Source organism: Phacochoerus africanus, chromosome 3 (genome assembly GCF_016906955.1).
Source record: "Phacochoerus africanus isolate WHEZ1 chromosome 3, ROS_Pafr_v1, whole genome shotgun sequence".
Lineage (NCBI taxonomy): Eukaryota > Metazoa > Chordata > Mammalia > Artiodactyla > Suidae > Phacochoerus > Phacochoerus africanus.
The window spans coordinates 138,294,337-138,309,194 of record NC_062546.1 but is presented as its reverse complement, the minus strand read 5'-3'; the positions used below and the strand labels follow the sequence as shown (position 1 = coordinate 138,309,194).

The 14,858-nt window shown below is 36.7% G+C and overlaps 1 protein-coding gene across 1 annotated transcript in view; it reads left to right on the top strand.

The window, feature by feature from the left end:
• SCN9A (sodium voltage-gated channel alpha subunit 9) overlaps positions 1–14,858 on the top strand; it is a 162,803-nt gene that overhangs the window by 89,887 nt on the left and 58,058 nt on the right. Inside the window, exons 12-17 of the mRNA XM_047772799.1 lie at positions 1,139–1,510; positions 4,531–4,660; positions 6,203–6,441; positions 9,095–9,268; positions 10,044–10,400; positions 12,603–13,079. Of these exons, the coding sequence (XP_047628755.1) occupies positions 1,139–1,510; positions 4,531–4,660; positions 6,203–6,441; positions 9,095–9,268; positions 10,044–10,400; positions 12,603–13,079 (1,749 nt within the window). The remainder of the gene's footprint in view (positions 1–1,138; positions 1,511–4,530; positions 4,661–6,202; positions 6,442–9,094; positions 9,269–10,043; positions 10,401–12,602; positions 13,080–14,858) is intronic.

Genomic DNA, 14,858 nt, shown 5'->3' with positions numbered 1-14,858 from the left:
ACCTTGTCATACACATTTTCAGTTGTTCACAGTGCCCACTACTTTGTCCTTTACGTAAGCGCTAATGTTTATTCAAATATATACTTTTAAAGAAAAGGCAGTTTGGTTTATAGACACAGCTCATCTTGGACATGAGTCATGTAAGCATGACCTTTTATTTTATAACTATAAAATCACTAGTATTAAATGGTCTTTCTTAACAACCCTTAATGAGCCCTCAGTATGTAGTGTAGAGTTGCAAGCAGTGGAATGCAAAGATGCATACAGCATGGTCTTTGGCTTGAAGAAAGTTTCAGTACATGGAATGTAGGAATTGATATATGTAAAGCTCAGTAACAGTTATCATTGGGAGTTTTGGATTCATTGAGCAAACTATTATGTATAGGATGTATAAAAAACAAAGACCTATATAGGAACTATATAGTACAGGGAACTATATTCAATATCCTGTGATATACCATAAAGGAAAAGAATATGGAAAAGAATATATATATGTGTGTGTGTAACTGAATCACTTTGCTGTAACAGCAGAAATTAACACAGCATTGTAACTCAACTATACTTCAGTAAATTCTTAAACATTAATAGTTATCAATACCAAGTTCTTTTTTTTTTAATTTTATGGCCACACCCACATCATATGGAAGTTCCCAGGCCAGGGATTGAATCTGAGCTGCAGCTTTGACCTCTACCACAGCTGCAGCAACACTGGATCCTTCATCCACTACACCAGATTGGGGATCAAACCCGTGACTCTGCAGAGACTTAAGCCACTACAGTCAGATTCTTAAACCTGCACCACAGCAGGAACTCCCCTTTTTAAAAAGTGGTATGTTCTTTATAACAAAACGAATGGTACAGAAAGAAGGGCGATATGACTCTAGGCCAGAATTGCGAAGACTTATACAGCAACAAATAATATACCTGGTCCTGAAGGGATGCATTCTTCCAGCTTTTTCATTCCTTATTTAGAAGAATTTGTCTTCTTGCTGAATGTCTTTGTTTTTAAGAATGTTTCTCTTAAGCTGGTGCCGAGCCACCTGCCCTCAAGTCAGTGATCTCAATGGTAGTTACATGAAATGTACTTCTGTCTTTAGGTTTTTCAGCAGATACATGTCATCTCTAATTTTTTTTGCAGTCACCGCTCAGCATCCGTGGCTCCTTGTTTTCTGCAAGGCGGAGCAGCAGAACAAGTCTTTTTAGTTTCAGAGGTCGAGGAAAAGATATTGGATCTGAAACAGAATTTGCCGACGATGAACATAGCATTTTCGGAGACAATGAGAGCCGAAGGGGCTCACTGTTTGTGCCACATAGACCTCGGGAGCGACGCAGCAGTAACATCAGTCAGGCCAGTAGATCCCCCCCAGTGCTGCCGGTGAACGGGAAGATGCACAGTGCCGTCGACTGCAATGGTGTGGTCTCCTTGGTTGATGGACACTCAGCTCTCATGCTCCCCAATGGACAGCTTCTGCCAGAGGTGATAATAGATAAGGCAACTTCTGATGACAGCGTAAGGATGTTTTAAATAGCTCAGGCATGGTTCGGCCCTTATTCTTGCATAAGTCAATCTCTCTGCTGAAGGGGCCTCCTCTCTGGTCCTGGGAATGGCTCTGCATTTTGCAATACTTTATGTTAGAAACACATCTTTAAAAGATTAACATCATCCTCATCCTATTGGTATAGGTGTCTAATTCAAAGATATATAAAGCCCCATTTTTGAAAAAAAAAAGTACTTTTCTGTTGATATTGTACTTAAAGATTATAAATCATTCCCTTAGGAAACAACTTGTAAAAGATGTACTGGCACAGAAAATGAATTGATAATGCCAGTCTTATTAGTTGGTAATAGGTCCCGTGTCTGTAAGGAAATATGGATTATTTGTGACCTACTATTTCTTTCAAGTCAGTACTTAATATATACCTTATTTCAAGAGATCATCTTTGAGTTGTTAATAATGAATAATAGTAATAATAATACAAACACATTAGTTGTAGCAGCCCTATGAGATAATATATTATTATCCCTGTTTTACAACTGGGGAGACTGAGGCACAGGGAACTAAAGTGATTTGTGTAGGGTCACTCAGCTAGTAAATGGTAGTCCTAAAGTTTAAACGGAGAACTTCTGTTTCAGAGCTTGTGCTGTTTAACCACCACACTTTCTCTCCCATGTGTGGTAGGTTGGAAATAACTTAAAATAACTATGCTTTTTTCCCATACATAAATGAAATACTGTTTTCATTTAAAAACAACTTTTTGTTCTAGAATCTATGAATAAAAATAGAATATCCAAAACATATACATTTTCCAACATACACATATACAGACAAAAACAAAACACCATTCCAAACCAATAATTTCGAGAGTTTAGGAGACTTTGAGAAGTTAGAGAAAATGGTCTGATTAGGCTTGAAAGTGAGAGATTTCTGGTTTCCGGAGTTTCTCGACTGCCTCTTCAGGCCTCTCACTGTTTTACATTGCATCGCTCAGTATTAACAAGGCTTTGCTTAACCCAAGAAGCTCTGAACTCCTGCCACCTATTCATATATTCATACTTGCAGACCTTGTAGTATTTCAAGTGAGATTAAAGTTCCGTCAAAGCCATGGCCACACATGTATTTCCATTTAAATAGAATGCATGTGCTTTTAGGTAACGTATGACCTCTGTGCTTGCGTGATACAGCTTCAGCCCTCTGTCAAGGTATTTTTCCTTATCAAATGAGCATGTTAAATTTCCACAGCACCACATCTTTGTTGTGTTTTGCTTTTCAACAATGTGTATTATCTGTAAAAGATTATATAATGTGTAGAATATTTGGAGATTATTTTCTTTTTTTTTTCCTTTTGCTTTTTACCTGTGGCACATGGAAGTTCCCAGGCAGTACCTGCAGCTCATGGAAGTTCCCAAGCTAGGGGTCGAATCGGAGCTACAGCTGCTGGCCTACTCCACAGCCACAGTAACACCAGATCCAAGCCAAGTCTGTGACCTACACCACAGCTCAGGGGAACGCTGGCTCCTCAATGCACTGATTGAGGCCAGGGATTGAACCCACATTCTAGTGGATACTAGTCGGGTTTGTTACCGCTGAGCCACAACAGGAACTCCTATTTCCTATTTTTAAATGAAATGTTTCAATTACTGCTTCATATTTTACTACAAAAAGAAGTTTTGCTCTAAATCCTAAAATTAAAATGACCAAACAGGAGTAATGAGTGGATACTTAAAGCTTTGACAGAAATGCAAAACATAACAGTGTGGAATATTGTACAATTTAGATGAAAAAAAATGCATGACAAATAATAATAACCCTAACTCCTGAGACATGTCCACGTGAAGACTTTATTTAATCAACACAGCTGATTGTTTCACTTGAGAGAGAAAAATCTCTGCTTCTGGAAAATCAGTCAATTAGAGGATATATCAGAGAAAATGTGATTATAGAGAGATCTCTATGAAAAGCTACTTGCAGATGTGTATGTATCTTTGCACATACACATACATGCATACATACATACACACATGCACATAGTTAGACTTTTATGGTTTAATGTAGACACATATATAATTATATCTAAACAACTATACAACGTTGCAACCCTAGATCTGTATATCTCTGTGTTTGTAAAATGGTATATGTGAGTACACACATAATACATACTACACAGAAGTAGATAGATGTAGAGTTGTATAGTTGTTTACATGTATATATGTGTGTGTGAGCATGTGTGTGTGTGTATGTGTAATGTTGGCCTGCACTGAACTGGCATAATGTTTTAACTTTGAATTAGTTGCCAAGATTTAGCAACTAATGAGGCACCTTCACATAAAAATGGTGTACCTTGTAAAACTGAGCTAATATTCCTGCATGGCAGCAATCCTTTAGAGCTAGGGAGTGGTCACCTCTTTTAGATGGAGCTTGTGATCTCCATTTTGCTACAGTTTCCATCTGTCTTGATTATCCTTTTCAAACTGAGTCATTTGTCCTCATAGACTCAGAGTACTTCATGAGCTCTTCCTTAGCAGTGAGAAACAGTCCTTATAGTTGTCTCCATTAGTGCTATTACCTTGACAAAGAATAATTACAGAAACTTATCAGAGAACATTAAGGTTCTGTCCCTTTATGCACATGCCACTGCAATACTTGTTTAGCTGTTCTCTTGTAGAACTCTTACAAGGTAAAACTATCTGAATAAATTAGAGACCCAGAAAAACAGATAATGATAGTGATTATAACAGTGATAAAAGCTTATTTCATTTTTCAATTCCTAAGTATTAATTCTCATAGCAAGACTAAGACAAGTACTTCAGTTATCCCCACCTTACCAATGGTGAAAACAGAGACAGAGAAGTTAAGTTTCTCTCCCATGATACACAGCCAGTAAGTAGCAGAGCCATGATTCAAATCAACAATCTGGTCTCTACTTTTAATTCCTCACTATAACTATGTGAGCAAGATTTTATTTTATACCGACAATTTATTGGAATACCATTCTTAAAACTGTAGTCAATCGTCTTTTTTTTTTTTTCAGGGTACAACCAATCAAATACGCAAGAAAAGACGTCCCAGTTCTTACCTCCTTTCTGAGGATATGTTGAATGATCCCAATCTCAGACAAAGGGCTATGAGTCGGGCAAGCATATTAACAAACACTGTTGAAGGTACAGGATAATAGTCTCTTTACCATGCAGGTTTTTAACAAAATCCATGTAAGTCCTGGTCCGCCTTAAATAGTATAGCAAGTTCTTAGGAAAAGTTCAAAGACTAAGAAATGGTTATAAGCAATGGTAAGGATAAGCAGTGGATACCAATGGAATTGTCTTTATGGACTTAAAAAGTGGATAAAGTTATTTGCGATTAAAGATGGGCTTTGGGTAATATAACCCTTCAAAGATAAAATAGTTTTATGGTGCTAATGAAGAAAGTGAGGTTAACCCAGGGTTGCATGGTTTTCTCCCTATGTGTTCTTGGAAACTATACCTAGTCTCCTGAATTTATCATCTTTCTAATAGACAAGAAAACAAGACAAACTTCCAGATGTCTATAAATTGCTGCCTTTGAGCACATTCTATACAAATGGTACTATGTAACATGACGTCTCTTAAGATTGTGATACAAAGGCATCCAAGAAAGCAGTTTAGAGACTCTGATACGAATGGTACTGTTCAGACCCTGAGATACAGTAAGAGCAAAGTAAAAGGATGGCAATTTAGGAAATGTGTTGGCTCCCACCCTCTCTCCCCACAATGTGCCCCAGGTCCCATCTTGTCCACAGGCTACCACGTCATCCCTCCCATACCCATGGGTCCAGGCAAAATTTCACCCACCTCATAAATTCATGGTGAGAACCAAATGGGCTAATGTTACATAATATCCATGGCATGAGTAACTTATTTATTTATTTATTTATTTTTGTCTTTTTTTTTTTTTTTTTTGCTATTTCTTGGGCCGCTCCCATGGCATATGGAGGTTCCCAGGCTAGGGGGTCTAATCGGAGCTGTAGCCACTGGCCTACACCAGAGCCACAGCAATGTGGGATCCGAGCCGCGTCTGCAACCTACACCACAGCTCACGGCAACGTGGGATCCTTAACCCACTGAGCAAGGGCAGGGACCGAACCCACAACCTCATGGTTCCTAGTCGGATTCGTTAACCACTGCGCCACGACGGGAACTCCCCTGCATGAGTAACTTTATAAGTTATTTCTAGTCTCTTGGTTCTGGGATGGTTTTTACTTGTGAACTAAAAAGAACTTTTCCTGGTGAGGGTAGAAGTGTGTTATTGTTGTAATGGGTTAAGGACAAATGGTACTATGGGTACAAGGGAAAGTGTGTATATTGTTGGTATGTATACATTTATTTTAAAAATATACATACCTCCATTAAGAAAACATTAGTTCTTTTGTTTACCATCATGTGTTAAGTGTACCTTTCTCTCAGAGATATTCATATCTGCTCTCATCCATTAATTTCACTGCCTTCTCCTTATGGCTGATCTAGTAAAGGAGCATGTGATAGATTTTTATGTAATATACTATGCTTTCATAGAAACAGTATTGTTGAATTTTCAAAGTCTAAACCAGAAGATTTATTTCAGTATTAAAGTGTACTGTTGGTTTGTGCCTGGTTAGGAGTAAAATACATGGTATACAAGTGATGGATTTCATGTTCTCTGTTTTTTTTTGTTTTTTTTTTTTCTCCCAGAACTTGAGGAATCCAGACAAAAATGCCCGCCTTGGTGGTACAGATTTGCACACACATTCTTGATCTGGAATTGCTCTCCATATTGGATAAAGTTCAAAAAACTTATTTATTTTATTGTAATGGATCCTTTTGTAGATCTTGCTATTACCATTTGCATAGTTTTAAACACATTGTTCATGGCTATGGAACATCACCCCATGACTGATGAATTCAAAAATGTGCTCACTGTGGGAAATTTGGTGAGTCCTTAATGTGTGTTATGGGCCCAGAGCTGCTCTCTTTGGTTGTCATGATGGTCATTTCTTTTTTTAATTCAGATGGTTATATAGCTAGGAAACTTTGCATATACAGAATTCATGATATGAATCATACAGAGTCAAGTTGCTGGTGATAGGTGCTATTTTTAAATTTGTAGTAGTACTGAGGTCTGTAAATAACAATACTATTTCTATGAGGAATCACCATCTTGGGAAGTGATAAGTGTGTTTCTTTTCCTGCCTCCATGTCTCTTAGCAGCAACACTGTGAAAATTTGATACTTTCTTACCCAATTTATAACTACATTGCAGCTTCCTCATGAGTACATACCCTACATGTTTTTAGAAACACTATGAGCCACTTTGTTTTGACATAAGAGGTAAATTATCCAGGTCTTTGGAGTGCCAAAGTCCTGAGTTGGAATTCTGGTTTTGTCTCTTACTGGTTATGTGACCTTGGGAAAATGTTTTAATGTCTATAATCTTTAATTTTCTTATTTTTATAATAATAATAATACTTTATAAAATAATAACAATTCTTGGAGTTCCCTTCATGGCTCAGTGGTAATGAACCTGACTAGGATCCATGAAGATGTGGGTTCAATCCCTGGCCGCAGTCAGTTATCCGGCATTGTCATGAGCTGTGGTGTAGGTTGCAAACACGGCTCTGAACCTGTGTTGCTGTGGCTGTGGTGTAGGCTGGCAGCTTTAGCTCCATTTCGACCCCTAGCCTGGGAATTTCCATATGCCATGGGTTGGCCCTAAAATAGCAAATAACAATAATAACAATTTGTTATTTATAATATGATTCTAACATTTTACATATTATTGAAAAGAATAAACACCTCTACTTAATAGCCTGACATTTTGTAAGTACTCAACAAATTAAACCTATTATCATTATCACGATCATCACCATGCTTTCAATGACAGCAGAAACAACCCTTGAGAAGAAAAACATTGAGAAACCAAAGTGGTTAAACTGGATCCAGAAGATAGAAGGGTTGTAGGCTTCAGGAAGACATAGAGTTCTATTAGGAAAGTTGATGCCAGAGTGATCTCGTAAATGTGCAGTGTTGATCACATGCTAGCTTAATTAGTGCCTTATGGCAAACAGAAAGTGCTTGTTTCTGACAGTCTTCATGAAGCAAGAGAAGTTCTATTTCACAGCGAAAAGTTCCCAGCTTATGACTCTTCATAAAGCATGAATAACTCTGGATATCTTTGTAAATGTCTATGTAAGATAACTGTACATTTGCTGTGGTCCCAAACCAACTGCCCTTTGAAGTCAAAGAGTGTTTCTAAGTCAGTCTTCTCTCCCAAATTTCCCAGTCAAGATGTTTGAAATTCAAATGTGAATTAGCATTCTTCTTTCTATTCCTCAGTGGAAGAAGGCAGGACCATCTAGTTTCTAACTGTTGATAGAGGTCCAAATCATCAAAACCAGTACCTTCTCACTGAAATGACTGTATCACTCTGAATCCATAAAAAAGTTTCACCCTGTTTCTTATCTATTATTAGAATCCCAAGTCCAGAGGCTCCTGGCTAGTCCTTTTTTTCTCTTTTCTTTTCTTTTCCTTTTTCTCTTCTCTTTTCTTTTTTCTTTTCTTTTCTTTTCTTTTCTTTTCTTTTCTTTTCTTTTCTTTTCTTTTCTTTTCTTTTCTTTTCTTTTCTTTTCTTTTCTCTGTTTGTTTAGGACCACACCTGCAGCATATGGAAGTTCCCAGGCTAGGGGTTAAATCGGAGCTGCAGCTGCCAGCCTACACCACAGCCACAGCAATGCAGAATCCCAGCCAAGTCTGCGACCTACACCACAGCTCATGGCAACGCCAGATCCTGAACCTGCTGAGTGAAGCCAGGGATAAAACCCACATCCTCATGGATACAGGGGATTTGTAACCTGCTGAGCCACAACAGGAACTCCTTGGCTAGTCTTCTTGATGCTATATTATTTTTAAAAATGACACACAGTTACGGAGCTAACCATTTTCCTTTCGACTTTCTTCCATCAGTTTCTTTGAATCAAATTGTACCTGAATGATTCCTAAGTCTTTTACTGTTGTCTTTTTAAGTGAATTCTTTGTTGCTGTGTCATGAATTAATGATGCTTTGTGATGCACTTTTGTGTCAGAGCTTTGGAAGTCTTTCTTTAGCTGCCACCATTTCAATTAAGAACTTTTTCCTCTTCTGCTGATAAATCTTTAAAGAGTGAGTCAACATGTTCCTTATTACTCTGAGTAGTCAGACCAGGAAAGAAGACTGGCTCAAAATTTCACCATCAATCTGTTTTATTTTCCTTTCCAGCCAGAATAATTTTTTGACCCACATAAATGTTTTGGAAAGAGTTACTGTATTAATTTTCAAAAGTTTTATTTATCTGAAATTTTAGTATGCTCTTCTAAAATGCTATCTAATGGTGTTAAGGTCAGACAGGAGAGTTAGAGCTTTTTAACCCTATAGTGCTTGTATTAAAGCTATGAGAATAATGATACTTGGTTTACAGGATTAAATGAGATAATAATACACATATTTAACACATTTTCTGAAACGCAGTAGTTGCCAGATAGTCATTATCATCATTAGGTTGGTTCCATATTTTTAATAATACTAGAAAAACATTTATGTGTCTTACGTAGGTCTTTACTGGCATCTTTGCAGCTGAAATGGTGTTAAAACTAATTGCCATGGATCCATATGAGTATTTTCAAGTAGGATGGAATATATTTGACAGCCTTATTGTGACCTTAAGCTTAGTGGAACTTTTCCTAGCGGATGTGGAAGGATTGTCAGTTCTACGATCATTCAGACTGGTAAATAAGACCAACCTTACCATTATATTCTATATGTAAAGGGGTGTTTCTTTGGTTTTGCATTATTATTATTTAAAACTTTTGGAAGTTTGAATCAAAAGACAAGAGTAGGTCTTGATATCTAGTAAAACAAAGTTCATTGAGTAACAAATGTACTTAAAGAACCTCAAATCAGATGGATATTTTAATTTGAGGATCTTGAAGATGTTCAGTTGTATATACTAGTATTATAGGGCAGTAATTTATTTCACAATAAGAAATTTATGATTTATGGAATTTCAGCCACTGTACTATGTTCATTACTTTGTGGATTTGACAATTAAAAATCAAGTCATTGTCCTCCTAAAATTTTTATCTGATATCAAAAAAATTTTTTTAAAATGAAGTTTTTAAATGCATCATCCTCTAAGATTTTGGGCCTTCTCCCTATATCAGCATGAAAAATATTAGGACAGTACCATAAAATAGAATTAAGGATATAGTTTCACTTCTAGAGGATATAATATCTAATACCATAAGAGGCTTCTATAGCAACCCTAAACTAAGATTACAGTTGCTTCAAAATATGTGTGGTAATTACATAGTGGCAAGTATACAAGTATAACAAAAATAACCGGAATATTGAGAATAGGTGAAAATAAGAAATAGAAATAATTGATTTTAGCTAGGTAATAGTGAAAGTATTTTAGAACTAAATTTTGGAACAAAATTCAAGATTGGAAACATTGAGAACTTTTTCATAAAAATTAATATTAAGCTTTGTGTTTACTTTTAGCTCCGAGTTTTCAAGTTGGCAAAATCTTGGCCAACACTGAACATGCTGATAAAGATCATTGGCAATTCTGTGGGGGCTCTAGGTAACCTGACCTTGGTGTTGGCCATCATTGTCTTCATCTTTGCTGTGGTCGGCATGCAGCTCTTTGGCAAGAGCTACAAAGAATGTGTCTGCAAGATCAATGAAGACTGTACACTCCCACGCTGGCACATGAATGACTTCTTCCACTCCTTCCTGATTGTGTTCCGGGTGCTGTGTGGAGAGTGGATAGAGACCATGTGGGACTGCATGGAGGTCGCTGGTCAGGCCATGTGCCTTATTGTTTACATGATGGTCATGGTCATTGGAAACCTGGTGGTATGTAACCAGATATTCCTACACTTGAAATTCTCCATGGCAAATTGTTATATGATGATATGATATATGATATGATATATAATTATAATCTTTATAATTATAGGATTAATTAGATTTAAAACTATTAAGTATAATAGAATATTGACTATTTTAATTCAGTGAAGGACAGAAAATAAAATGAAATGCTGCCTTAATCTCTGTGTCAGATAACTGATATTTGCATTTTTTACAATATTTCATTGGAAAATTTTCTACTTTATTCTAATTTCAATAGTGATGTCATATGAATTAAAGTGGTTTTCAAGTCCATTAAACGTTGATTCAAATATGAAGCTACACTAGTAAATAGAATATAATTGAACTAACAGTAATAAAAGTGAGATTATATGGAAGAAGGCAAATGAAAAGACTAGTCCTGCTCTGTTATAGTAATATATGAGACTAGCATCTGTAACGGATATCAGCAACTGTATGGCCCATAGACCAATCTAGCACACCACTCAGTTTTGTATGGCTCTGCAAAACTGAGATTTTTTTTTTTTACATCTTTAAATGTTTTTTTAAATCTAGAGAAAAATATTTTTTTGGCACATGGAAATTATATGAAATTCAAATTTCAGTTTCCATAAGCAAAATGTATTGCAACATGGACATATTCATTTACATATTGTCTTTGGCTGTTTCACTCCACGTGGGCAGGTCTGAGTAGGCTCCATAGAGATTCTGTGTCCTACAAAGGTTAAATAATTATTATATGGCCCCTTTACAGAAAAGGTGTGCCCATTTCTGCTCTCCAGTGTCTCTTTTATAAGTGAGCTACTGCTCCATTAGTGTTTTCTTGGCTTGTATGCCTTCTCTGTTTGTGTCCTCCTTTCTTATACCTACCTACTGGTAGGAATTTTCAAGCTTACAAGTAGGAGAAAATACGGATAATATGCTCTTACTCAGTCTTTAAAGGCACCATGTTGGCTTGGTTGAGTTGGTCAGCCTGGCCTCAGACTCCTCAAGTATCCCCAGGAGGTTGTCTATGGTAAAAGTCATATGGTTAGTACTTCACTTCCCACTGGCTTGAAATAAGTTGCTTTTTTTTTTTTTGATCCTTGCAGCCCCCATTCCAACCTGAAAATTGCTAAAAGAGTAGACTTAAATATTCTCCCCACAAAAAAATAATGGTACTTCTGAGACATAATGGGAGAATTCCCTAATGCTATCATGACAATCATTTTTCAATGAGTTCAGTCTAATTTCAATTTTTTAACTATGAGGTAGATGTTTTTGTCCATAAAGAGACTTACATAAAAGAGTATTTCAGTTATCTTGTTGTTTTCTATATAAAACATTTTTTAAAATATGATTTATGTATATTTAGCTCTCTGAGGATTCTTTTTTCTTTTTCTTTTTTTTTTTCAATGTTCAGTTCACTTGGACCCCTACCTCTAGGAGGAAAAACAAAAATGGTTTTGCAAACAAACAGGATTTTGCTTCAAGGATAGAATAGGAGTTGTCCTGCCCTCTTTTATAATCTCTTCCAGGACCAAAATGATTGGCAATGAAGCAACCCAGTCATAATGCCATTATCTCATTTAAATCAGATTTGATGGGCAGGTCTTTTTCTTTGCTTTAAAAGCCTCATTACATCACAAGCTGGCACAATGTTTGGTCAGAATATTTCATTACAGGAACTCTGCAAGTATCATATGTTCCATTTGTTGCAATAAGTGACATTTATCTCCCGGGAAAAGTAAACACAGATCTTGGCTGAGGTTACCTGCAGCACAGTAGACACTGGTAACAATTTTCTTGTTTTACTAATTTCTCATAGGTAACAAATATTAACTACAGGTAAATGGTAGGAGGGCTTTTTAAGCCCATAAAAGGGAATTTGGACAAGGGATTCCTGCCATAGAAATGAACTTAGGAATGGCATCATGATAATGGTGAGGGGTATTCGCCTTGCTCCCCATGTTAACCCTTTAGGGGCATGGCTGACCTCTATCCCCAAAGCTCACAGAAGCTCAGATGTGGAGAGATTTGATGAGAAGTCTAGCTTCTCCTCTACCCCATCATGTTTTTATTGGGTTAAGAAGTACAGGGCTCTTCATCACTGGTTTGGATTTTGGCCTTTATCTCAGAAAACTGCACTCATTTTCTTTTATTTCCTGTCTCCCTATTTCTCCAAACGCTATCCCCACCCTGATACAGGTTCTCAACCTATTTCTCGCCTTATTACTGAGCTCATTTAGTTCAGACAATCTTACAGCCATTGACGAAGACACTGATGCAAACAATCTCCAGATCGCAGTAACCAGAATTAAGAAAGGAATAAATTATGTGAAACAGACCTTACGTGAATTTATTCTAAAAGCATTCTCCAAAAAGCCTGAGATTTCCAAAGAGATAAGACGAGCAGAAGATCTAAATTATAAGAGAGAAAACTATATCTCTAACCGCACACTTGCTGAAATGAGCAAGGATCACAATTTCCACAAAGAAAAAGATAAAACCAGTGGTTTGGGGAACAGTGTGGACAAATACTTGATGGAAGAAAGTGATTGTCAATCATTTATTCACAATCCCAGCCTCACAGTGACAGTGCCAATTGCACCTGGGGAATCTGATTTGGAAATTATGAATACTGAGGAACTTAGCAGTGATTCAGATAGTGAATACAGCAAAGGGGTAAGATTGTTTTATACACATTGTGTTTCATGTTATTAATTAGTGTAAAATGAGTTACAATTGCAGACTTTTGCTGTCATAATTGTGTGTGTATGAATTCTTACAGTAGCTTCTTAAAGGTTGACATGGGAAGAGATGTTCTTAATCATTGATTTAATCCCATTTAGCTAGATTTGAAAGCACCGCATACCTCTGAGTCTTCCCTTCCTTCATCCGCTGTTTGTTATCAATTACAAAATCGCAAACAGTCTCTTTTCACAGTGTCTACTGAATCCTCAGCTCCTCTCCATCACTTTGCCTTTGTACTCTCTACTCCTTGCCTAAGCCATTCCGTGTGGAGTCCCCACTTGTGTCTCTGCCTCCATTTTCCATCTGCTCTAATCCACCTTTTTGATTAATTTTACTCAGATTCAGTCCTAATCATGTCACTCCTTTGAAGTATCCTTGAGCCCCAAAGTGGATTTGAATGATGGACTGTAGATAAAGCCTTCACACCATGGCCCCAACCAGCTGACCAGCTTTGTCACCTAGTACTCGCCTGAACTCCTGCATCTGAACCAAGCCACGTTTATTCTGGGCCATGAACACTTAGAACCTGTATGATGTTGCTTGGGGTTTCCTTCTTCAGTCAAAATCTTCTACACATTTTTCAAGACAGCCCTCATCTTCCTTGGATGTAAAAATTATTAGTTCTTACATCATAGGGCTCGGTGAGGGTTAAATGAATTAACACATGTAAGACACTTAGAACAGTATTCAGAGTGCTCAAAAGTGGTAGCTATTACATCCTTCCTAATTTCTCTTCAAAGAGATATGATCTCATTTTGAACCTCACACAATTTTATGCCTTTTCCTGGATTTATTTTTTAGCTTTGAATTTTAATTTTTTGAGAAATTTTTGTATGCATCAAATTGTACTATAAATTAATTGAGAATGGGAACCTTTTTTTTTTTTTTTGGTCTCACCTGTGACAATTGGAAGTTCCCAGGCCAGAGACAGAACCCACACCATGGCAGCTGATACAGTGACAATTGTGGATCCTTGACCCATTGGATCCTTAACCCCTTGCACCACAAGGGAATTCCGACAAAAGGAACCTTTTATTAAAACGTTTTTTGTATCCTCTTCCCCCACCCCTGATTGCGTATATTCAAAGTATTATTGAGCATATTTTTATTAATATGGAATATAAAACCATAAGTTTTATGACAGTATTTTTATGGCATCTCTTTCAAGTTTTAAGATATCACTTTAAAATATTTTTCCTTTCTTTAGGTCAGGTCACAAGAAAGTATTTGACAAGTATTTCCCAAACATATTCTATCTGCTTAACCCTATATTAAGATCTAGCCTCCCTATCCTCCATGAAGCTATAGTGGATTTGTGGATAAGGGTACACAGCTGGGCATGTGTGTTTATGTATGCATGCATGCTCTGGCCATGTGCCCACTACTAGGTGCATAGTGAATGCTCAATAACTTAATAACTGAATGAATAGATTATTAAATAAATTATGAATATATATTTCTAAGTAGCCAAAGAAATTATTTCTTAGATGACAAAGTAAGGAATAAAATATTTTAGTTTTTATTTTTAAAAGCTTTACACAGAAGAAGTATTATCTCCAAAATTCAAAAGGTGTGGTGGTTTGGGCATGAAGGTAGATAATTAGATTCCACATACCCTGTTCAGGAGCTCCTGGGTCTAGTTTTATGGGAAAAAGGAAATGAATTCAATTATCTTATTTTTCTGCCTACAAAGGTTAGAGTTATAAAACC